The sequence below is a fragment of the Mandrillus leucophaeus genome, unplaced genomic scaffold (assembly GCF_000951045.1).
Source record: "Mandrillus leucophaeus isolate KB7577 unplaced genomic scaffold, Mleu.le_1.0 Scaffold387, whole genome shotgun sequence".
NCBI classification, from domain to species: Eukaryota; Metazoa; Chordata; class Mammalia; order Primates; family Cercopithecidae; genus Mandrillus; species Mandrillus leucophaeus.
In genome coordinates, this window is record NW_012104109.1 from 2670012 (window position 1) to 2694932 (window position 24921).

The window sequence follows — 24921 nt, forward strand, 5'->3', positions numbered from 1 at the left end:
AAATAAAGATTTAATTTTTTCTTCAAGGACACCACGAATTCCACCAAGACCCCTTGGTGGTCCATGGACCACAAACTAAGAACCTCTGGTAGGTGGACACGGAATGATAGCAGAAATTGTGGTGGAAAAGAAGAAAGTAACTCAAGTTCCAATGCCTTCAGTGAATCAGTGGGAGGGACTAAAAGACCTACAGTTGAGACCACCAACAAGGAGGAACCAACAGGTTGTATACTCTGATGGTTTATGCTTCAAAGAGAGCTGGAAGCTTTTGAAGTAAGAAGCCACCAGGAAAATAAAGCCATCAAAGAACATGCAGGTTTCAACTACAGCAAGGAGGAAAGAGAACATTCAAAGAAGATGACAGACTTTGAGTTCCAAAGGGCAAAGTAGGAGGGTTTGGAAAGTCTGAAGGACTTGAGAGATAATATCAGATTAGAAGAATGAATGGACCTCAATGGCGAGAGAAGCAAAGGGGTGCTTACTGATGATACGAATTGATTATGACTCAGCTCTGCTGAAAGGTGATTTGAATTGTGATAACTGTAATGAAAATTAATAAAGACATAAAGCATGTGGACTGCACCTCCTTAATTCGTCTTCTCTCTGTCCCTACTGTCGCTAGCTGGGGCCACTTCTAACCTGCCTCCTAGCCTTCTAACCTGCCTTCATCTCTTCACTGCCCTCTCTCCCTACCATGCTATAGCAATTCTGTACCCCAACACCATTCAAACTCCTGAAAATGCAAATTCAATCATGCTCCTCACTTCTGTGGTTAAACTCTTTCAATACCCCCTCCTTACTTAAAGGATAACACTCTTGGCTCAAAGGTCCATCTTGATCTGAACCTATTTCCTCTCTAGACAATCTCCTCACCACTCCACCACCTTACACTGAACGATCTAGAGGCAATGAACAACCTAGAGCCTCCTAAACATGCACAGGCTGTTCCTTGTGCCTAAAACCTACCCACATCTCATACCCCAACCCCTTACCTGGCTAATTTCAACTCAATCTTCAGCTCCCAACTTAAACTACAGCTCATGTAAGAGCCTATTTTGATTCCTCAAGACTGAGTTAGATGCTCAAAGACTTAGTGCTTGCATCATAAAATATGTATACAATTCTTTTTTCTTTTTTTTTTTTTTTCTTGGAGATGGAGTCTCGCTCTGTCGCCCAGGCTGGAGTGCAGTGGTGGGATCTCAGCTCACTGCAAGCTCCGCCTCCCAGGTTCATGCCATTGTCCTGCCTCAGCCTCCCGAGTAGCTGGGACTACAGGCGCCCGCCACCACGCCCGGCTAATTTTTTTTTTTGTATTTTTAGTAGAGACGGGGTTTTGCCGTGTTAGCCAGGATGGTCTCGATCTCCTGACCTCATGATCCGCCCGCCTTGACCTCCCAAAGTGGTGGGATTACAGGCGTGAGCCACAGCACCCAGTCAATTTGTATACAATTCTTTAACTACCTGTGAACTAGGCTTTAAGTCCTTGAGAACAGATACTGTTATTTTATTCACTAAATCACCTCTGAACTTACCACAGTTCTAAACATGTAGTGGATGTTATATTAATATTGCTTAAGTGAATAAATTAATAATTTCTTCTAGGCCTGGAACACCCCAGCCATTGCTTCTTGCCTTGGCTAAATTTTTCTCAACAATTATTTTAAATAAAAAATAATTAACATAGCATATCAAGGGAGAATGCCAGGTGTTATGCCTTTTATATATTCAATAGGAAAATCCAGACTCTTCCTAACACTGATAAATTACAGTAGTCCCCTACATTAAAAACAAGGATAAATTTATGTTACTTAATACCATGATATAAGGTAATAAGAAAAACATTCATTCAAAAAGGAGCACACATATCATTGAAAAAAATTTAACATTCAAGAAACCCCAAAGTTCTATCTACCCATCTACTCAAAGTACAATTCTAATTGCATATATTTAAATATTAATACTGTATACTTGAGAAGTAATGTAAATTAGCTCTGTATATATTACATTTTATTTTAAAAAGCATAGACCTATAATACTCATACACAAAAAGTCATCTGAAGACATCAGTAATCGCTTTCTACTTGCCAACCTGACATGCTTCCACTACGAATCCATTTCACTGGTATGCCAGAAGTAAAATTATTAAGAAGTAAAAATTACACCAACTCCTGCCAGCCCAGATTCCAACCTATCCTTCAAAACTCAGCTGAAAAGTCACCCTCACATGAAGTCTTCCAAGATCAAGTTGACCTTCCAGCTCCTATCATACCACACCAAAACTACTGATTGTCTATACATTCATTTCTCTACTGCACCCAGACGACAGAGACCTTCTTTCTCCATATTTGTATTTCTGAAATAGTACTAGGCACTCAACAAACTATTAATGAACGAGTGGACAAAAGAATGAATAAACAAGTCTGTACACCCTACTACATATTAGTATATTCAACTCTGAGAGCTCTTGATCTTATTCCCAAGTTTGTGCTGATTTGAGGAAGAGCTCTCTAAACTATCCTATAAATATTTAAAGATTCTAAGATAGTACTTAAGTATTACTGAAATTTTAAGTACAGGAAGTCCTAATTAACGCATTAATGGGCTAAGAAAGGCCCACCTGACTAAGTGAATAGTTTAAGTTCTTTAAAACAGAACTTGTTTTGATGTATTTTACATTCAGTCACCCCAGTCCATGCTGGTATTTCTACTTTACACAGAAGAGTATAATATGCATATATAGCTTTACTGAAAAACTGTGGTGGGGCAGATGGGAGGTCACACTTCTAATCACTCATTGTTATTAACTTACCAAGGAAAATATAAAAAGCTAATGAAAATAGAAAGCAAATTATAGTACAGAAAGCCTTATATCCTACTAGAATAAGATAAAACTATTTTAATTCTAGGTTGAGCTTTTATTTTTAAAAGCTACTGACTTATGTTCTATTACTTGACTTTAAAGTTAGGCACGAATTCAGGTAAAGTCATTTTCCTTTCTTTCATAAATATGATGTCTAATTTAGCATATATCTCACAAGACACATCACATCTAGGTAGGTACAGGTAAACACAGCTCAGTCCTATTAGGCCGCATTCATCTTTGAGTGAAGTCTCACAGAAATCACACAGGAATGTACTAGAGTTGTCTGGTAACAGTTAGTTATACTGAGTAAGAAGGCCCAGAGAACAGTCAGGAGGTACGTGAATAGTGAGGTGAAGGCTTCCACTCACTCACTAGAACCTACATCCACAGCAGGTGATTTCTGCAGTGGCTCTATGACCCCATTACCCCGGGAACTTTGAGGAGAACGAGGAAAGCCTGTATCTGTATCTGGGTGCAGGCTGCAGTTGTTCTGAGATATGTGAAGTGCTTTCTATACAGATAAGTTTTTCCATGTCCTTTACAATTAAAAGAATCTCATATCCTTTAACAGATGACCTCTCAGTCCAACACCTCACTATTTCTTTGGGGTGGACTTTTTTCAGTTTTGTTTACTTGAGATATTCAAAACATTTCTCATCTTAGAAAACATCTAAGATATAGTATGTCTTTATAATTATAATGATTTTCTCAGGATTAAGGTCAATGGCTATGATACAATTTCTCCTTTCCATTTAAAAGTCTCATATAGATAGCATCAAGGGAAAAGCAGAAAATACAGTCTTGGTAACATGGAGAAACCCCATTGCTACAAAAAAATACAAAAATTAGCCAGTCAAGGTGGTGTATGTCTGTATTCCCAGCTACTTGGGGGTCTGAGCTGGAGGGTGGGGGCTACAGTGAGCTGTGTTCACACCACTGCCCTGGGTGACAAAGCGAGACCCTGTCTCAAAAAAAAAAAGGGAAAGAATGAGATATACGTCTAGATTTTACACTTGGTGCTCTCAGTGGAGAAAAGGATAGTACTTAAATGGCATTGTAATGCTTTTGATAAAGATCATGTTATCTGGAGCCAATCTGCCAGAGTTTTCCTGGCTGCCCCCTATGACTCTGAACAAGATACCTAAGCTCTCTCTTCCCCGCTGCTTACTCAGAGGCTTGGTGTTACAATTAAATGTGTTTATACAGTAAACGTTTGGAACACTCTTTAGCACATAGCTAACAATTACATAGTCCTTACTGTAACTTAGCACACCGTTCTTCTAATTAGCAAGAACAATTCCCTAGCTATATTGTTTTGTTTTGTTTTTTTAAGTCAGGGTTTCCCTCTGTCACCCAGACTGGAGTATAGTGGTGCAATCATGGCTCGCTGTAGCCTCAAACTCCTGGGTTCAAGTGGTTCTCCTGCGTCAGTCTCCCAAGTAGCTAGAACTAGGACTATAGGTTCACGTCTTCATACCATCACATCCAGCTATTTATTTAAATTTTTTTTTTTTTTCTGTAGAGATGGGGTCTCCCTATCTTGCCCAGGCTAATCTCGAACTTCTGGGCTCACGCAATCCTCCCACTTCAGCCTCCCAAACAAAGTGCTATGATTACAGGCATGAGCCACTACACCTAGCCCCCTAATTATGTTTTTATACTCCCTAAGTAAATTCTCCAGCAACTTATAGCTTTCTATTCCCTAGAAGATTTCTGCATGCTAATGAGAGATACATCATCAAGTTAGAGAGGCAGGGTCCTGCCATGAAGACCTTATCTGCCATGTTAGACTTGACCTATATAAAACAGGTGCAATTAAGCAGTTTCAAACAGCATAAAACATGAACAGATAGGCAATGTAGACAGATCAGTCTGATAGCTGTGTGGGAAGGCAGCATTTTAGGTAGCAACAGGAAGCTGTCAGAGTCCAGTGAGGAAAAAATGAGAAGATTAGGACTCTGATAGAAGGAACTGAGAGAAGAAGAGATTCAAGAAATAATCAGAAAGAAACATTGGAAAGGTGGAGCTACTTTCTAAGAGACTATAAGGAATAAAACAAGTTTACGAGGAAAGTAAAGGGTTTAACTTAGAGGACACAGTGCTTCTAGAATAGATGAGATATCCATTGAGGTTATTCAGTAGGCCAATGAATTATTTCTCAACTGGAGGAAAAGTTCCTAAACAGAGACATACATGGTTAGTTGAAAACTTCAGAGGTGACTACCCAAGTAAAACACTACATACTGAGGAAAAGAACAGTAGAATCAGGAAAAATAACTGAGAAAAAAACAATAATTTAAGGCAAAAAGGAAAAATTATGCTATCAGATAGATAATGAAAGGTCAAAGGGGTATGAAATTGAGAAAATTTGATGTCACAGAAGTCAAGAAATCTTTGTTCTCCAAAGTAGCAGCATACGATTATATCAAGTAGAGTAGGTAAATCCAATAAATTTCCAAGAACTAAAAACTAATGAAAATTACTTGTGATTTTAAAACATCATTTATTAAAGATAAAGAAGGCCAACAATCTTAAATACATATGCGCTTCACTGCAAAGCTTCAAAATACATGAAGCAAAAACTGATCAAACGGGAAAAATAAAATCTAAAATCACAGTTGGTGACTTCGACACTTCTCTCAGTAACTGTTAAACAGACAGAAAATTAACAAGAATACAGAAGATGTGAACAGCACTATCAACCATCCAGAATACACACAAACACTGACCAAGATAGACCACGTTCTGGGACATAAAGTAAGACTTAAAAAATCAGAAAGGACAGAATTCATGCAAAGTACAGGTCTCTGACCATGAGGGAATTAAATTACAAATCAGACACAGTCAGATATCAGTAAAACCCCTAAATATTTGGAAGTTAAATAACACATACCAAAATAACCCATGGGTCAAAGAAAATAAGAAGTTTAAAAATATTCAATTCAATGAAACTTTGTGGAATGCAGCTAAAGCAGCTGTCAGAGGGAAATTTATAGCATAAAAAATCTAATATGCTAGCAAACAAAGGTCTTAAATCAATGACTTAGAGTTCTACCTTAAGAAATCAGAGAAAAAAATAATAAAACAAAAGAAAGTAAATAATAAAGGTAAAACAAACAAAAACAAAAGAACTATAAAGAAAATTCGTGAAAACAGAAGCTAGTTTTTCAAAAGATCAGTAAAACTGGCAAACCTGTAGTCAAACTAGTCACAGAGAAAAACACAGGAAACACATTGTCGATATGAGGCTTGCAAAGTGGTAATTAATACAGATCCCGCATTAAAAGGATAAGAAAATATCACAAACAACTTTACGCCCATATATTCAACAACATAGGTAAAATTTTAAATATAGGTAAAAATTTAAATTTAACAATATAGGTAAAATTTATGTCCTTGAAAGACATAAACTACCACGGCTCACTTAGGAAAAAAATAGATTACTTGAATAGTCCTATGTCTAGTAACAGACATTTAAACAAGAAAATAATGTCAAATAAGCACATAAAAAACATAAAAAAATGTTCAACGTTAGTAATTGTGGGAAACAATTTGTCAGTTTCTTATCAAGTTAAACATGCACTTACTATATGACTCCCACCAAAGATAAAAACATACACACAAAAAAGAAAAAAAAACACTGTACTCAAAGGCTCATAGCAACTTTACTAATAATAGCCGAAAACTGGAAACAACCCAAACTGTTGAATAGTTAAACCAATTGTAGTATTACCAAACAAAGAGCCAGACACAAAGGCAACACACTTTATGACTCCATTTATATGAAATTCTAAAACCTGAACTATAGTTCAGAATGCTGATAAGTGTTTGTCAAAAGTCAGGATGGGAGAAGAGAATTGACTGCAAGGGGGCACAGAGGGAACCTTTTGGGCTGATGGAAATATTTCATATCACAACTAGTGCACACATTATTGTATATACTTCTAAAAATTCATCAGATTATACTCACTACTGGTGCATTATATTGTAAGTAAATCATACTTCAATTATTTTTTTAACTTTTAGGTTCAGAGGTACATGTGCAGGTTTGTTATATAGATAAACTCAAGTCACATAGGTTTGTTGTACAGAGTATTTCAGCCAGGTATTGGTCCTAGTACTAGTACTTAATAGATACTTTTTCCACTATTCTCCCTCCTCCCACCCATCTCCCTCAAGCATGCCCCAGTGTCTGTTTTTCCCCTCTTTGTGTCCATGTGTTCCCATCGTTTAGCTTCCACTTTGCAAGTGAGAACATGTAGTATTTGGTTTTCTGTTCTTGTGTTATTTTGCTAAGGATAAAGGCCTCCAGCTCCATCCATGTTCCTGCAAAGGACATGATCTTGTTCTTTTTTATGGCTGCATAGTATTCCATGGTGTATTTGTACCACACTTACTTTATCCAATCTGCCATTGATGGGCATTTAGATTGATTCCATGTCTTTGCTATTGTAAATGGTGCTTCAATGACCATATGTGTACACATGTCTTTATGGTAGAAAAATTTATATTCCTTTGGGTATATACCCAGCAATGAGATTGCTGGATCATACCTCAGTTTTTAAAAGTGTATGTTACTAATCATAGCACTAAATTATAAATGCATGGTTTACCAAGCATCTTACTTAATTTGTCCCTTAAACTATCTCTATACCAAGGCTCAAAAGCTACATAACTTACACAAAGTCATACAGCTAGTAAATGGCAGAGGCGGCACTCTAACCTGGCTTTCCTACATGCAACTATATATAATAAACAATAGACAGTAATGAAAAGACCTCATGACTTCCTCTAGTTTCTGTGCAGGCCAATGTTTGGTTTTCTAGCTATAGCTGTTAACCATTTGTGGGTCATGAAATCAATTTAGTAGACTCATCACCCTTTTTTTTTTGTTTTTTGGTTTTTTTTTTTAAGGAATGGAGAGGAGTGAAGAAAATGAGAAAGGAATGAAAATAAAAAGATGAGTTCATTTTGCTTAGAAATGTTAAATATTGGTTTTTAACTTTTGTTTCAACTGAGAAGCAGAGTTTAGGAGTTTATGCATGCCAGGCTACAAAACAAAATGTATTTCTTACTGTAGTACCTAGTCAAAAAGATTTGAAAACCATTGCTGCAGGCCAAACAAGGGATTACAACAGTAAAGCAGGCTGTAGTCAGAAGAACAAAGAGATGAGGATCATAGAAGTACTATACTGTAGACAAATGGCTGTGAAGGACAGGGGAGAAAAGAGCAAGTCAAAAACAACTCCTAGACTCCAAAAACACTCAGTGGACACACTGATGGATAATTCAGCATTGTCACATCCACATTCAACGTGTCCCAACTTACCTTTTCAAACCTGTCTCCCCTCACTCTCCCTCCTCCCAACTTTTTTCCTCTATGAGGAAAACCTTCTTCAAAACCCAGGTATAAACAATGGAAGTTATAAGCTAAACAATTATTTATTCACCTTTATTTATTACCCTAGCACCTAAGCTGCACTTTATACAAAGAGAATGCTCATATTTATAGCACAAACACTGCTAATAGTCTATTTATTCTGCCTAGGGAACCCAACACTATAGTAATCCATTATTCCTTTAACAAGACAGTGCAATTCAATTCTGATAGTAACTCAAGAAATAACCTTATAACATGAAGTACTTTTGCAGACCCTTAACAAAACAACTAAAGAGATAGGTTTTTAACATTAATGCTTCCCGCGATGTTTCCATTTAATGTTTCTAAAATACTGTTATTCAAATGTATCACTATAGCACAATGCTATTTTTATATGCCTCTCTCAAGTTCTGCCCAAAAAAAGGGTTATTCACATTAAGAATTTCTACATTGAAAGCATACATGCAATGTATATGTTGTAAGGGGGCAAACTTCAATCAGAAAACATATTGCCAGCACATATCAAAGTATCATTGGCAAATGCTGCCCTGAGCTCTAATACACCAGAAATAGTTTAAAGAGCCCTCAAAATATCCAGCTACCCATTCCCTTCTCACAACTCTGCATTGATCTGTAACACATATACCCTGGAAGGCTCAGCTGCAAATGTGTCACACCACTTCTCCGTCCATATATCAGGAAATATTTTTTAAAGGAGTAAAAAGGGACAGAACTGAATACAGCAGGTCAACTTACTTAAATTTAAGAAACTCACCAAAACTGTATGAGAAAGGAAGAAATGGTTTAATTAGTCCCAACTTACAAATAAGTGAAAAATCAAATAATTGATTTGCCAAGGTAACAGAGCTAAGAAGTAGTAAAATTCTGTCTTTCAATAAGAATCTTCTGATTCCAAATCCAACAATGCTGTTTCTACACTGCATCAGTCAACAATGAATAAGAAAGAATTTACTCGTTGGTGTCTCCTGTTGAAGATAGCTATGCTTATTCTCAAATCTGTAAAGCAACAGATACAGATGCCTAAACTAGGCTACCTGCCTGATCCTTCCCTGGACTAACTCTGGGCCTACTCAAGAGAGAAGCTAAAGCACAAGATCAAAAGAGAACAGTGAGAGTGAGGAGACAGTAGTTCTGTCAGCAAGTCCATGTGAAGAGGGTCAATGAGGAATCCAGGAGAGACAGACATGTGTACACTTAAGAAGAAAGGAGGGGCAAGGCAACATTCAGCAATCCAGGCAAGCGGTCAGAAAGACTGACAGAAGGTCCTCATTACAGCTCCCATACCTTGTGCAAAAAAAGCAAGACTCTGTCTCTGGGAAGCCTGAGTAGCGCTAAGTCAGGCTGAGATCCAATACCAGGCAGGTTATGAGAGCAGTGACTCTCTCACTTGTTCAACAAAAAATTTATTAAAATACTCACTATGTACCAGAAAGTATGCTAGGTACTAGAAGTATTCATTACATAGCAACCCTGCCTTCAAAAGGTTTAAACTATTGAGAAAGGCAGATAATAAATGATGTATTGTTGAAGATATGCACTAGGCATTATGGTAACAACTCAAAAGTTTTTACCTTACCAAGGCCAATTGCAAGGATAAAGGGAGAGGTGAGGAATGGCGGAAGGTCAGAGACAGAACAAAGAAAGTCCTCAACGAGGAATCCAATTATTAATATAAGATAGAGCAACGTGGCTTCTGGAATGGCATTCCGAAGCCACCCATGACTCTAGTTTCTAAAACTAAAGGTAAAGATTGTGGGTTGGCAGTGCACAGCACAACGACTGTCATATAATGAAAGTAAGGGCAGTGCTAAAAGAGAAAAAAATGCAATGTCCATGAAATATGAATAAACCTCAAAAATGTCATCATACAGAATATTACCCAGCAATAAAAGTGAATAGGCTGGTGCAGTGGCTCAACACCTACAATCCAAAAACTTTTGGAGGCCAAGGCAGGAGGATTGCTTGAGCCCAGGAGTTCAAACCCAACCTGGGCAACACAAGGAGACCTTGTCTCTCCAAAAAATTAAAAACTTAAAAATTAGCTAGGTGAGGTGGTGCATGTCTGTAATCCCGCTGCTACTCAGAAGGCTGAAGTGGGAAGATTGCTTGAGTCCAGGAGGTCAAGACTGCAGTAAGTCGTGATCATATCATTGCACTTCAGCATGGACAACAGAGCAAAACTCTGTCTCAAAAAAAAAAAAAAAAGAAAGAAAGAAAGAAAGCAAATGAAGTACTGATACATGCAACAGTAAGAATGAACCTTGAACACCTTATGGTAAGTGAAATAAGTCAGTCACGAAAGACCACATATGATATGAGTCAATTTATATGAAATGTCCAGAACAGACAAATCTATAGTCAGAAAGTAGACTGGTGGTTGCCTAGAACTAAGGGAGTTGAGGGAAAACAGAGAGGGACTATTTATGAACATGACGTTTAAGGGTGACAAAAATGTTCTAAAAATGACTGTAGTAATGGTTGCACAATTCTTCTGAATATACTCAACACCACTAAATTACACACTTTTAATGGGTGAATTGTATGCTCCATGAATTATAGATCAAAGCTGTTACAAATATACCATTGAATATCATAAAAATACAAACAAAAATTGCAGATGGTTTATCAGCCTTAAGAAGCCATTTTGCAAGCTGGGTTAACTTAGCATAGTAAGTATAAGACTTGAAGCAACGTGGAACAAAATTCAAGCTATGACTGTACCACTTGCCAGCTGGGCACACTTGGGCAAGCTACTTAATCTGTCTGAGCCTCAATAATGTCAACTGCAAAATAAAGACATCTACCTTGCAAGGTGAGAAATCTGTACTGTTACCAATTTCTATGTGTTAGTATATGAAAATGTCATCCAGAAAATTATATGTAAATATGCTTTTCTTAGGTACTATTCAAAGGAATAAAACATATCAACATTCTAATACAATTTTTAAAATCATTCATGTCAAGATCTACGTTTCATTCATCTTTGTATTCTGCCTTACCAGGTGCAGAAGACAGTACTTTGGATATTAGAGGTGCTATTTTCTAAGTGCTTACTATGGTCTAGGCATTCTTCATGCTTCATATATGGTGAAGTTGAATGCAAAGCCTGGTCAATGGGGGGCCATGTTTTTTCCTCTATAACACATTTACATATTTTTGGTGTCATTGTTTATTTGTGTTTTGTTGTTGTTCTTCTGGTTATTCTTTTACTATTAACAACAAGTTACATTTAAAAATATATTTCTCAGAAAAACTTACTTGACTATGCAAGAATCTATAATGGTGCTTTAAAGTGTTACTTACTATGAGAAGCCCTATTATTTTCAACATAAAAAACATAGTAAAGCATGCCCGGTTCTCTCATTTTTAAGCAAAATTTTAAAAATATACATGCATAATATTTTAGTCTGGCTTACTTTAATTAGCAACTACGTATTTCTGAAAAGCTGACATGTCTTTAGCTATTTTTACCTGTTTTTTGAAGTGTGCAACTCATTCCTAAAGAATGAGAGTTGACTTGAATGATTCAAAGTTGACTAACAATTTGTAATTAAATTTTTTAAATTAACATATCCACCATTCACTTTACAACCTAAAACCAACAATTTAGTGTATCTTACCATTTCTACCTCTTATTTCAGCAGTATAAGAACAGTATGTTTCCAATATTGGTGACTTTTAGCAATTTCAAAGATGTTAGCACAGCACACCATCAACGTTATATGGTTAGTTACGATTCATAACAAAGGAAAAGTTGAGGATAATCTTACCATATCATCCGTCAGTGTCCTAATATTTAAATGCTGCAAATTAAAAAAAAGGCAATCATATCAGTAATTTATAACAGCTTTTTTATTTAAGTTAATAGGGTACATTCAAAATTCTACAATCCTAACTTGGATGTAATTAAATTTTTGACAGTCCAATAAAAACACATTATATATAATAGTTTTAATCTCTTTCTCAAAAAGGTGGACAAAAGTTACCCTGCGTGCGGTAGTTCCAAACACTTACTAAAATTTTTTTACTTTGTAAACCTCACAAACTAAAAAATTAATTATGGTACAATAAATACATTACCCCAATTAACAGTATTAATTACCATTAAGTATATGAACTTAGAACACAATGGATCTGTCTGAGAATGAGGGCACATAGAAAAAATAAAACAAAAAAGAACACTGGATATAAAAGATTTTAATGTGATGATATTTCAGAAAAATTTTCATATTATAAAACAGTGAAACTTTAAATTTACCATTAGTATGCAGCATAATAGATAATGAAGTACTTTGCTGGCTTAATTAACTTAAGCAATTCTAGTAACGGAGAAGAATGTACTAAAATGACTATTTGCATCTTTAACATCAGTTTGATTTATCACCAGTGGTGACAGTAGACATTTTCAATTGCATTGCTAGCTTCAAGAACCCTTTTGCTGATTTCCTTGCTAGACAAATATAAGACCATTCTAGAGAGTGAATAGTTTCCTGCAAAATACAACTCAAAAGAAAAACAATTATTTAGAGAAAAAACACAGAAATCTAAGTTGTATAAGTCCCAGTGTCGGGCAAGATATTGTATTCAAGTAACTAGAATCAATTACCAATTCTCCCTTCTCTAATTCACTGGAGCATTCAATTTTTAAAGGGGCAGGGAAAGAGTAAAACACATTTTCTAAATAGGAAACAAGGTCTACTTTTTTATAAGGACAGGTGTTAACAACCATTATCTAACAGACTAAGTGGTACACAGTTAAATTCAACATTTACTTAATAGAATGAAATTTATCATTCATGTTGGTATACTCAAGTACACCTTCATGCTCATGAATCTACCTCAGTGATGATCCAGATTAAAAATCCGTACAATGTAAATCACCATCCCAGATTCTCTTCTCCCTTTCTTTCACCAAGATGTTCCTTCTTCTAGTACAAAGGAAAGAAGGTAACTGGGATCTAAAATGAATGTTGTGTATACCAAAGAAAATGTAGCCAAATGAAAGACCATTAGCCACACCACTAGGCTCCAGATTGAACGGCCTTGTTGAATTAGAATCACCTACACTGACTTGGGAATAAGGAAGTAATAATAGTGGATTAACTGAGGATTAGTGTCTAATACCAGGCTATAGAATTTGCTTTTTTAATCAATACTATCTTCAGCCTTTGAAATTAACAAGTAGGCACAGTGGTCCTTAAAAGTGGTTGGGATCCTGAGCGGGACCGTAAAGTATGTAAGGAACTTAGGGCCAGAGTGTCACCCCAAAGACCATTACTAAAATTAAACCCAAATGTAGAAGGCTCTTGAGTTTGCAGAGAAAGGAGCTGGGGCAATGCCTGTGTGGGGTGCCCTTCCTCTAACAGTTGTATGTGTGCCTTCTCGCCAGTAAAGGCTTCCAGCCTATTGCATTTGGTTAACCACATTTCACTCTTGTTATTCTACAATCAGAGGTATCACTCCAATCACATCTCATTTCACTCTCAAAAGGGTTCAAGTTCCTGTGACAAAGAAACAAAAAGTGACATGTAGTGAACTTCTGGCACAATGGCATGCCAAGTGGGCTAATGCTTAAAAAGTAAAGCCAAAGAAATAAAGTATAAAGCTGAAATCCTATTTAGGATGGTATGCCACAATAAAGAGAAAACATCTATTTAAACAAATAAAATATTCCCAAAAACCAGCTTGAGTTGCTTCAGGAAAATGCCACAAAAGTGATATTTTAAAAAGTAAAAGACAATAAAAATAGATAAGTAATTTTAAAATAAAGATGACTAGGGTCCAGGCAAGATTTATGATCTAAAAACTACACAAAAGATACAGAAAGTAAAAGGAAAATAACACTAGATAGGAAAATTGGAAATGCAAGTTACATGATGCAAAATCCAGTTGTAAACATCCAAGAGAAACACTTTTATATACTGTCAAAGGTCTAAAATTAGACCGTCTTTTTACCATTTCAGCTGGGCTCACAATGTTCAGGAAAAAGAACAGACACTGTTATGTAAAAACAAGGCAAGACAAGAATCCATTTTTGGTCATGGTTTTGTTTTTTTTTTTTTAATATATACATTCTGAAAGTATCTCATTGAGGGTATAGCTTTTTAAAAGATTTAATTTCCTAAAGGCTTGATCTGTTTTCAAACTATATAGGTATGTACATAAGCCCAGTTATAACCTATATTATTATATTTCCCAAAGAACATGTGATGAATCACAACAGAATTAAGATGCAGGTGTATCTTGCAGGGAGAAGTAAGAAAACTCAAAGGGATGTAGATGTGGAGAGTATAACCGAGTCTGAGAGAAAAGAAGGTCAAATTCATTATTCCTTCTCTTCCAGAGAACACTTACCTATCAATTCTCATTGTCAGCAAGAGAAGTCAATAGGGCAGGAAATCACAGCAAATTCAAGGGTCCAGACAGGACTGGAGAAACTGACTAACAGAGTAAGGAGCTGGAAAACTGATCTGAGAATTGTGTTTGTATACATCAAAACAATGAAGTCAGAATAGGTTTCATTTCAAGATTTAGTTTGCTGAAGAATAGAGATTACATAGTTAAGTACACACATGCAATCTTAAACCACTAAAGATAGGCTAGCATTAAAAAATCTAAATAAATCTAAGCACTAATAATTTCCCTTAAAAACTGGAATGTCTCATCATAGTTTACTTTAAACGTTAAACGTGAATTAAAGAAAAAATAAACACTCAATACTTAGTGAAAAAATGTAAACACTATATCAAGTGGTACTCTTTTGTAGGATGTTGGAATATTAATACTAAATGCAAGTTTATCATTAGAAAGTTTACATGATCTCAAGGCCCTGCCTGTTTGTATTATACACATAAAATAGGGACTCTCCATGAAGTAGAAATTGCCAAGAAGAGGGAGAAAGGAAGAGAATGACTGACTAAATCCTCAGATAACTCTGAGGCCTTTAAGCCTTACTTTTGTAAACACAAAACTTAATATTAAGGGTAATATCCTTAATTAAAATAAGAAAAAACTTTGTAACACAAAAATATTGATTTTATGGTGTAACTTGAGGTATTGTTTAAAATGAAGTATTTCTGTTTTATAGCCACAAGCAATGCTCTTTACTATCTTCTAGTTCAGGAAAATAGGAACTGCAAACATCAATCCAGTTCATGAGTAGCCATTGTGGACATCTACTCCAAAAAGGAAATAGAAACATAAAATTGACTATTAAATGGAAGCAACTAGGAACACCTTTAAAACTAATAATAACCTGATAGCAACTTTTTAGGGTTATATTTACCAAAAAAAAAAAAAAGTTGGAAGCATACAGTTTTAGACATTATTAAGACTTTCATATCTAAATGTAACTTTGTGACCTCTATGTATATTACCTACCCGGCCTATGACTCTATAGGTGTTATTAATGTTTTATGGCACTGAAATCAAATAAAACTCATGATATTAAATTATAAACAGTTCTATCCAGAGGACTAGTGGTTATTGGTTAAGATGTGATATTAAAGAACATGAGGACTCTTTTCCTAAGCTAAAAACTCATCTTTCTTCCTATGGTCCTATGTTTCTCAACTTACTATTTCTATTTTCTCCCTAAAAAGTAAGGAGAACCACATACAGATGGGTAACAATGTTTTCTGTTAATGACAGTTCCTAGGATGAATGGTCAAGAGGGTCACTCTGGAATTGAAAGAGGAAAAAAAGCCTTTATAGATTTTTCTTCAAAAGAACATAGGAGTCGGGGGGGAAAAAAGTAGAAACACAGAACATCGGTCTCTATATTCCCATTTAAGCAATGCATCAAAACTTTTATTGAAGATAGTGCATGCTGTCAAAAAATGGATTTAGAGCTTTCAGAGAACTGTGCTAAATGCTGTGAATATCAAGAGGCATATGAAATAGTTTCCCCACTAACTTAGTTTACAAGTAACAAAGACAGATAAATTGTAGTACACAAAGCAATAGACAAACCCAGGAGATCCACACAGTGAAAAAGATTCCAAGCTGTAGCCCAAGACTTTTCGCAAATTTTATGTTTTCTTTCATTGGTTAGCACATCTGAACTACAGGCCAATGGAGCAAAGGATCTGTCCAATGATATCATTAGGAACATGACAGCCACCATCAGATTCAAGCCAGTAGGCTTGCATCAATTTATTATTATAAGAACCAAATATGTGGTAGTATTTTTAAATAATCTTTGGCTGACACAGTTTAATTCCATCAAAATTGACTTTTTTTTTTTTTTTAAGATACAGTCTCACTCGGTCCCCCAGGCTGGAGTGCAGTGGTGCACTTGATCTCAGGTTCAAGTGATGCTCCTGCCTCAGCCTCCCGAGTAGCTGGGACCACAGGTGTGCGCTGCCATGTCCGGCTAATTTTTGTATTTTGAGTGGAAACAGGGTTTCACCATGTTGGCCAGGCTAGTCTCGAAATCCTGACCTCAGGCAATCCTCCAACCTCGGCCTCCCAAAGTGCTGGGATTACAGGAGTGAGCCACCACGCTTGGCCAAAAATTTACATCATTTAAGTGGGTTATGAGGGATTACCAACAAGAGGAAAACTTGTAAGATTACAGACTCAGACACAATTTTCATAAGCTAAATCCTCTGGACCAGCTGGTTTTTCCAGGTTTTTGTTCATTTGGCATGCACAAGAATCACACCAAGGCTTTCTTTGAAAAGCTAGATTACAGGGCCTCAGTCTACCAATATTCTTATTCAGTAAGTCTAAGGTGGGACCTGGGAACCCACATGTTTAAGGAGTCATGCCTGTAATGAAGTGGCAGCATGCCCAGGACCACAAGAGAAACTCTACTCCATACTCCACCGCTATCAGCCATTAAACATTCCCTCAGCCTGCACACATATGAATTTCTCATCATGTAGCTCACTTTAAAAACTGGACATACCTGAAACAAGCCACATGAAGAGTACAGATAAGAAGTACAAGAGGATTTCAAAGAAGTGAAGACAGGGAGCTGATAGAGTTGGGACAGGCCTTACTGCCATGAAGTGAAAAGTATCTATTAGTACTGTTTTAAGATAATTCAACAATCTCCGGTATGTAGGATTAATTACCAATTGCATCATTTATTTAAATGCTTAGTCTAAGGTACAAATTATTCAGTCTCAAACATAAACTTAGTACCTAAGTGTTAAAAATTGTTCATTATATCAGACTATGACATGACACCATTTGCTTGATAAAATGAATAAATCACAGGTTACTAACAGGAAGGAAGGGAGGGAGGGACGGAAGGAGGGGAGGGGAGGGGAGGATATCTTAAGGGAAAAAAGGAAAGATCAGTCTTCTCTTAATCATAATCTATGGCTGACAATAGATTGAGATGTTGCTCCCATTTTTGTTTTGAAGTCCAGATTATTCCTTTCCATCAATAATTTATGAATATGTACTTCAATCTAATAACATTTCTAGTCCACACACCTGTGTTTATCTTAACGTCAACACCAATTATAAAGACTATGAAAATTTAAAGTAATATTCCTACCAGCCATGACACTGAACACACCTACAGAGTCTATCTATGGATCATCTCCCTGGCAACTACACAACACACATAGATGTGAAAATATTATTCTTCAAGGGCTCCAGATTTAACATCTAAGAAAGGTCCAAAAATAACACTGAAGCTTTCATAGCACTGAGGACAAGAGTAGAGCTGGCTCTTTGATACTACAAAGAAAAACTTTTAAGTTCACATGTTTTTTCAGTCCAAGGTGGAAAAAAGTGAAAGGGGAGATGTTAGGAACTGGTGAGAATTAGGAAACGCTCTCCAGCCTCTTTTAATCTGCTCATTTATTCAAAATTGCAATTCTGCCAACCTCAGAAAGACAAACATACCATGTATTACTCATTATCCAAGGCTTCTCTACTGTCGTGCACTCAAGTATCCAGAACTCCCTGCCCCTCAAATTCTCCATCGCGAAAGGAGGGCCAACAAGAGAGATCAGCTTTCAGGAGGAGGCATGATTCAAGTGTCCATAGAAGTGAAAAGATTCATTTCTCTGAGAACACAAGGTTTAAGGAGGCAACATACCTGCTAGGAAAGAACTGTCTCTCTAGAAAAAAACAGTTATCATATTGTGGCTTGGAACTCTGAACTAGATTGCACCCTACAAAGGCTAGGTACCTAACAAGTCATTTTTCATTCTAACATAACTCCAATATTCTTTTCCCTTGAATGAACTCATTCAATGTTGGGGTAAAAGGAAAAATATAATGGCTAATTTAGTAACACAGCTTTTGTACTTATTTTAAGATGTCTCTTCATCTATTCCAGTTCTTTTCACCTATACTACCAGATCAAAAACTCTTTTGCAACATGTCCAGGGAAAAGCAAATCGAACCTCTGAACCACTTTACAAGTAGGTTCAGTTCTAGGTTATGGGAATCTAAGACCTTTTTCACTGTCTGGAGAAGGCTGAAAAGCATTTACAGTATTGGCTATACCGAGAATTAGACTGATCGCAGAACTCCCAGAATCACATTGAAGCTTATACCAACTACTAAATTACTTCTGAGAGTGGCTTAGCGTCCTAGACATCTTGTCCACAACACAAATTTAGATTGGATGTTCCTGAGACTAACAGAGCATCACCTATTCTTTCACATATATTTGAGAAAGATTTTGTTTATATTTCAGCATCACCATAAAGAAAGGAAATTTGGTTAAATCATTTTAGGAAACAATCTGGTAAAACAAATTCCATGTTCACACTTTAACCTAATAATTCTACTTCTAGAATCTATACTTGGGAATTAAGAAATGGAATCAAAAGTTTATATAGAAATATGTATCATTACAGCATTACTTTAAATAGCTAGAACTGTAATCAGCCTGACATTTCCCCAAACATAGGAAAGATTAAATAAATCACAGTCCTATCAATATGGACTGTAATGACATGGAAAAATGTTTACAATATAAAGGTACCTGAAAAAAAGTGCATTTAAAATTGCATATGTAACATAATTCCAACATCATTAATATACATATATATGGAAAACATAAAACAGGAATCACAGGTAATTTTATACATCTGGATTATGGGATTTGTGGGGGTTTTTTCATATCTTCATGTATTTTCCCAGCTATCTACAATAAGCATATTTATTTTCAATACAGAAAGTTTTTTTTAAGTTACTATGGATAATACTTTTCAGATTGAGCAGAAAATATTGTTCCTTTTCAAATAAAAATGTATGTATTAGAAAAAGAAAAAATGAAAATCTAAAAAACATCTAATAAATAGTATATGCACAGACTTTTTAATAGGCTAGTTTTTAATGCATATTTTCAAGTATGTCAGAATATATTAAGCTCATTATTCATTTGTTTTCTAATTCACATATATAAATTAACCAATCTCAAAAAGCTCCTTGGTTCTGTGAATTATTGATGTTGTCACCTGCTACAGACTTAATTCCAAGAAAAATATACGAATCACTACATCACAAGCACAAATCCTTTTGACACAAATTCAATTTCTGTGGCAACAATAATATATTGACTTTGCTTTATTTTTCTACTTTATGACACTTATTAATGGCAGAGTTAAAAGAAATCTATCATTTTTCTTTATTGTAAATGTAAATGATATCATGCCACCTTGAGAAAGTTAGGGTAAATACCACTTACTAGATAATTCCTTAATGTAAATAAGGTCAAGATGCTGAAATATAAGAAATAAAATAAAAGATTAAGATTTTAAGCAAGACATAGTCTCATAATTCTACTAGAATCATAATTTTTTTCTACTAGACAATATAATTAGGCCAACAACATGTGTGAGACACATTAAATATGAAGACCCAGTCTCTCCCCGTATGAGCTTATAACTAAAAAAACAAGATAAACCAATAACCAAAATGCATCATAACAAGGTATTCAATGGTGATTGGAAGAAAAGGCGGAGTCTCCACCTGCTAATCACATATGCTTAAATGCATGCTAATTAAGAGGCAAGCATTATAGCAACGATCTAAAACTAAAGGCAAATAAAATTTTATCCATAATTCAGGTAAAACTTGGAATGTAGAATTTGCTTTTCTAACAGAATGAGAGATTCCTAAAACAATCATTCATGCAACAACTGTTAATTAAATATTGTTATATTCTTGACAAGGGAGAGATCAATAAATAAAACAAAAATTTTTGCCCTAAAGGAACTTATCTTTATTGGGGAAACAGACAATAAGCAAATTACTTATTTAAGATGTTAGAAGGTGATGAATGCTCTGATAAAAATAAAAAGTAGTGTAAGCCAAGAGGGTTTGCAGGTTGCAATTTTAAACATGGGGAACTGAGGAAGGCATAGGCCTCATTGACAAAGTGGTGTTTGAGCAAAGTTGCCAGTGGGCTAAGGTGTGGATGGGCAGGGGAGCGTTTCCAACAGAAAGAACAGCCATAACAAGGCTGTCAGGAGGAGTATGCCTGATGTTCAAGAAACAAGAGAGCTTGCTGGCTCCAACAGCACAAAATGAAGTCAGTGAGAGGGAAGGAGGCAGATCAGTCCCAGACCATTTCAAAGACATGGGCTTTTACTTTTCTAACTGAATAATCACAAATATTTTTTAAGTATACAAATATAAGTAATCAACTTACACAGTAAATAATAATCAGATCAGCATATTATACAAATTACTGAAGGCAGGGAGGAAGGTCTGTACTCAAATAATCATTATTTACTTGAGGGCCCTTTAAGTGGCTTGGTTATGCTTCCACGAGTCATTTACCAGAAGGTATTAGAAATACTCTCAAAGCACTGTAAAGCCAATACAGGCAATTTTTGGAAAAACTCAGTTAATTCTATCAACTATTTTTTTTAATATGGAATTAGTCCAGGGGGTAGAGAGACCAGTAAAGCATGTCTAGAGAAAAGAAGGTAAGAAAAACAGTATTTACAACCATTTAAACATAAATCTGAGGACCCTTTGGAAGTTTGAGCACCAACCCGAAGGAGTCCCCCCAAGAGGTCTAAACTCAGATGGTAATGTGGTCCATACGTGTGTGAGTCCACGCAACAGGAACCCTTGCAGACAGCCCAGCACCAGCCATGGTTGCCCCTCCTACAGCACCTACGATCAGGGACTCTTTTCCTTCCTGCAGTTAATAATCTCTGATTTACCTCAGCATCTCCAATATGCCCTTTTCCTTTCTTTTTTTTTTTTTTTTTTTAAAGAGACAGGGTCTTGCTGTGTCGCTCAAGCTGGAATGCAATGGAGTGATCATAGCTCACTGCAGTCTCGAACTAGTGAGCTCAAGCAATCAGTCTCCCAAGTAGCTAGGATTACAGGAGCACACCACCATGCTCCACATTTTTTCTTTTTTTTTTTTTTTTGGTACAGACGGTAGTCCCACTACGTTGCCCAGACTGGTGTTGAACTTCTAGCCTCAAGTGATCCTTCTGCCTCAGCCTTCCAAAATGCTGGGATTACAGGTGTGAGCCATCTCATCCGGCCAGACTTTCTCTTTTAATACTTTCCTAAATAATCCCCACCTTAAACCAACCTACCTTGGTTTCTGTTTATTTCCGGGCCTTGACCAAGACACTACTGCAGTCCTCTCCCTCTCAATACCTGGCTCACCTTTCAAATGCTGCCTGATTCAGGAAGGTTCTCTAAGTTTACCCACATCAAGCATGCCTCTGGTGGGACTTTTACGTCCTGCCTTGTGCTGTGGCACAATAGAGCAGTACTGAGCAGAGGTGAACAGCCTGGGCTCTGGGATAAGACTCACCTGGATTAGAATCCAGCTCTGATACCAATCATCTGTGTGATCTTGGGCACTTAAACCCTCTGAGCCTGAATTTCTTAACTGTGCCATGAGGCAAACAAGCATCTTCCCCATAGGGTTGGTAGGAGACTTAATAGAAAAGGCCATAGTACACAAAATACTACACCTGAGGTTCAGAAACTTTGAGCTATGTTATTCTGCTCCCTTCACAGTAAGAGCCATATAGGCATCACCTGGGTTCAGCTCTTAATCATTCTCCCCAAGGATACTCCCAACAGTCTTCTCCTCTAGGGCCCTGTAACAAGTCTGTAATCCATCTGAATCCATTTTAAATGTGAACTGCCTCTCCTGTCGGCTTGATTTTTGTCATGGTCACTTTACCAGCAGCTCTGTTTTGCTGGCTGTCAGTTATGCTGGACTGCCCTCTGGGGCCTTTCACGTGTTGTCATATTTCTTTGGGGCTCAAATATGGGGGTTGAGAAATCTACGCAGTGGCGGTTTCCTAATGCCATCCCCAGAGCCAGCATGTTGCCAGGGCCTCAGGAGACTCACAGTCAGCTGGATGAATGAGATGTGAGGTAGACAGATCGAGTAGGTACTGCAGATAAAAATTTAGAGTAAGGGTGGATCAACTTTCATTATTATGGAGAAATGATCTCATTTCCATCCTCCCAAGGCCCTTTTGTTTACAATTCCGTCGGGTCTGTCTTGCAGTTTGTGTTTATACCTCCTCTTCTGTTTGCATGTGGCAGGTACTATGTTCCCCTCAACTTTGAATCCCCAGCCCTACCATGGTGCAGGGAACATTTTAGGCAGTGGTTATCAACCTGACTACATGTGAGAATCACCTGAAAGTTTGTTTTCTTTTCCCAATACAGATGCCTATGTAATATCCCAGGCCAAATGAATCAATACCCAAAGATGGAGCTGTGGGAGGATGGAAATGAGATCATTTCTCTATAATAATGAAGGTTGATCCACCCTTACTCTAAATTTTTATCTGCAGTACCTACTCGATCTGTCTACCTCACATCTCATTCATCCAGCTGACTGTGAGTCTCCTGAGGCCCTGGCAACATGCTGGCTCTGGGGATGGCATTAGGAAACTGCCACTGTGTAGATTTCTCAACCCCCATATTTGAGCCCCAAAGAAATATGACAACACGTGAAAGGCTGCCTGCCACGGATAATTTTAAAGATCCCCCAGGTAACTCTAATGTGCAACCAGGATACAAACGACTAAAACTAGGCAAACTATTTTAGACTCAGTCTTTCAGTATCAAGACTGTCATCAAGGAATCTCCAAAGATCCCCACATGTAAACAAGGTAGACGCATATGAGTGTATCTGCCTCCTGCACACCATCTCTTCTCTGAGAATGCCTGTGCCATTGAGGTAGGCTCACCAGTCTTCACTGTTCCTTGTAAGCCAGCCCTGGCCACAGCTAAACACAAGACAGAATATAAACCCAAGCAGAGCCAATCAAATCTCCATTTTCCCAGAATTCTGGAATTGGAATTCAGAGATGAAAATCAGGCTCTACTCTTGCATGCACCAAGGACATATATGTCTATCTGGAATTATGAGGTTCTAGGCTTGGCTGTGTGAAGATCAAAGCAGTGGAAACCACAAAATGCAGAGAACCAACAGTGGAGCCATGCCTAGTGAGAAGCAAAGAGACGCTGGATGGCCTGAGAAAGGGAGAGAGAATGAGAAAAGCTGTCAGCTTTTAGTTCCTGGTTCCAGTCCTTCATGAGGGCCAGCTTGATTCCAGGTGCTAGTCTTACGTATCTTTACAATTCCTCCTTTCAGGATTAAAGTAGATATTGTATAGGGATCTGTTCCTTTAGACCTTTAACTGAGCCTTTGAGACAAAACCCAAAATTGCTAAATGGGTCCCTAAGTACCCATATGATATAGCCCACTTTATCACTACTACTACAACTTACTGGGTACTTCGCAATTACTAGTATACCCAGCAACCCTAAACATTTACTATTATCCCCATCTTAGCGAACAGGAAATTGAATAGCACAGAAGTGACTTATAAGGCTTGGTGAGTGCCTAGGCTGGGAATGAGTCAAAAATCCAGCCTCATTCTCCTTCCTTTCCCTCAGTCCCCAAAACTATGATGGGACAGCCAGCTGCTGAAGCAGTTTCTGAATTATTTATGAAGCAAAGAATTCAAAAATGAAATCTCAACAAGAAAAAAGAGCATAATTCCAATTGGATGATTACTAAATGATAACAACAACACTGACTACAAAACCATATCTTAAAACCTCAGAGATAAATGGGCATAGAGGGGGGTTGCAATTCTGTCAATCGACTAACACTAATAAGAACACATGATTTGCTAGGGTGTTTCCTCTCTTTTTTTTTAAGTTGCTCTCAAATATATAATAGAAATGAAAAGCTTTTTTATTTCTCATTTATAGATTTTTAAAGCCATGGTATATATGACAAACCTTATAAACCATACCCTCCCAATTCAGACTGAAGCATAAGCCAAAACTATCCACGTTCCAACATGTCGCTAAAAAATGCTTCTCAGGAATTATAATACAACAGCTAAAGAAAATTTAATTTCTTAAATCATTGATAACGGTGGAACTTTTTCTAAATAACTGAATTACCATTAAGTTTTCTTGCATAATTTAATACTACTTTTTATTATACCCTAAAAATTGTTTTATCTCTTAAAAGGAATCAAAAAGATGATTACATATTTATAAAATTAGCATCTGAAAAATGAAGAGCACAATTCCAGATTTTACACGCAGTTCCAGTACCATGCATAAGATGTAGGTTACATTTTACATTTCTTTCAGAAATATTAACCGAACAGGATATAGTTACTGCACATCTAAGTTACCAGGCCACCAGGTGAGGGCTGGG

At 36.8% G+C, this 24921-nt stretch overlaps 1 protein-coding gene and 1 long non-coding RNA gene across 5 annotated transcripts in view; one reads left to right on the top strand and one right to left on the bottom strand.

Annotated features, from left to right (window-relative positions):
• The window catches only part of DIAPH3 (diaphanous-related formin 3), a 519652-nt gene that overhangs the window by 470437 nt on the left and 24294 nt on the right, over positions 1-24921 (bottom strand). The window contains exon 2 of one of the 4 annotated variants that reach the window (XM_011990882.1): positions 12035-12067. The exons of the other annotated variants lie outside the window; for them this stretch is intronic. Coding sequence (XP_011846272.1) covers positions 12035-12067 — 33 coding nt within the window. The remainder of the gene's footprint in view (positions 1-12034; positions 12068-24921) is intronic. 4 annotated transcript variants of the gene reach the window in all.
• LOC105547336 overlaps positions 23630-24921 on the top strand; it is a 15393-nt gene continuing 14101 nt past the window's right edge. The window contains exon 1 of the long non-coding RNA XR_001007210.1: positions 23630-23797. This is a non-coding gene — a long non-coding RNA (uncharacterized LOC105547336). The remainder of the gene's footprint in view (positions 23798-24921) is intronic.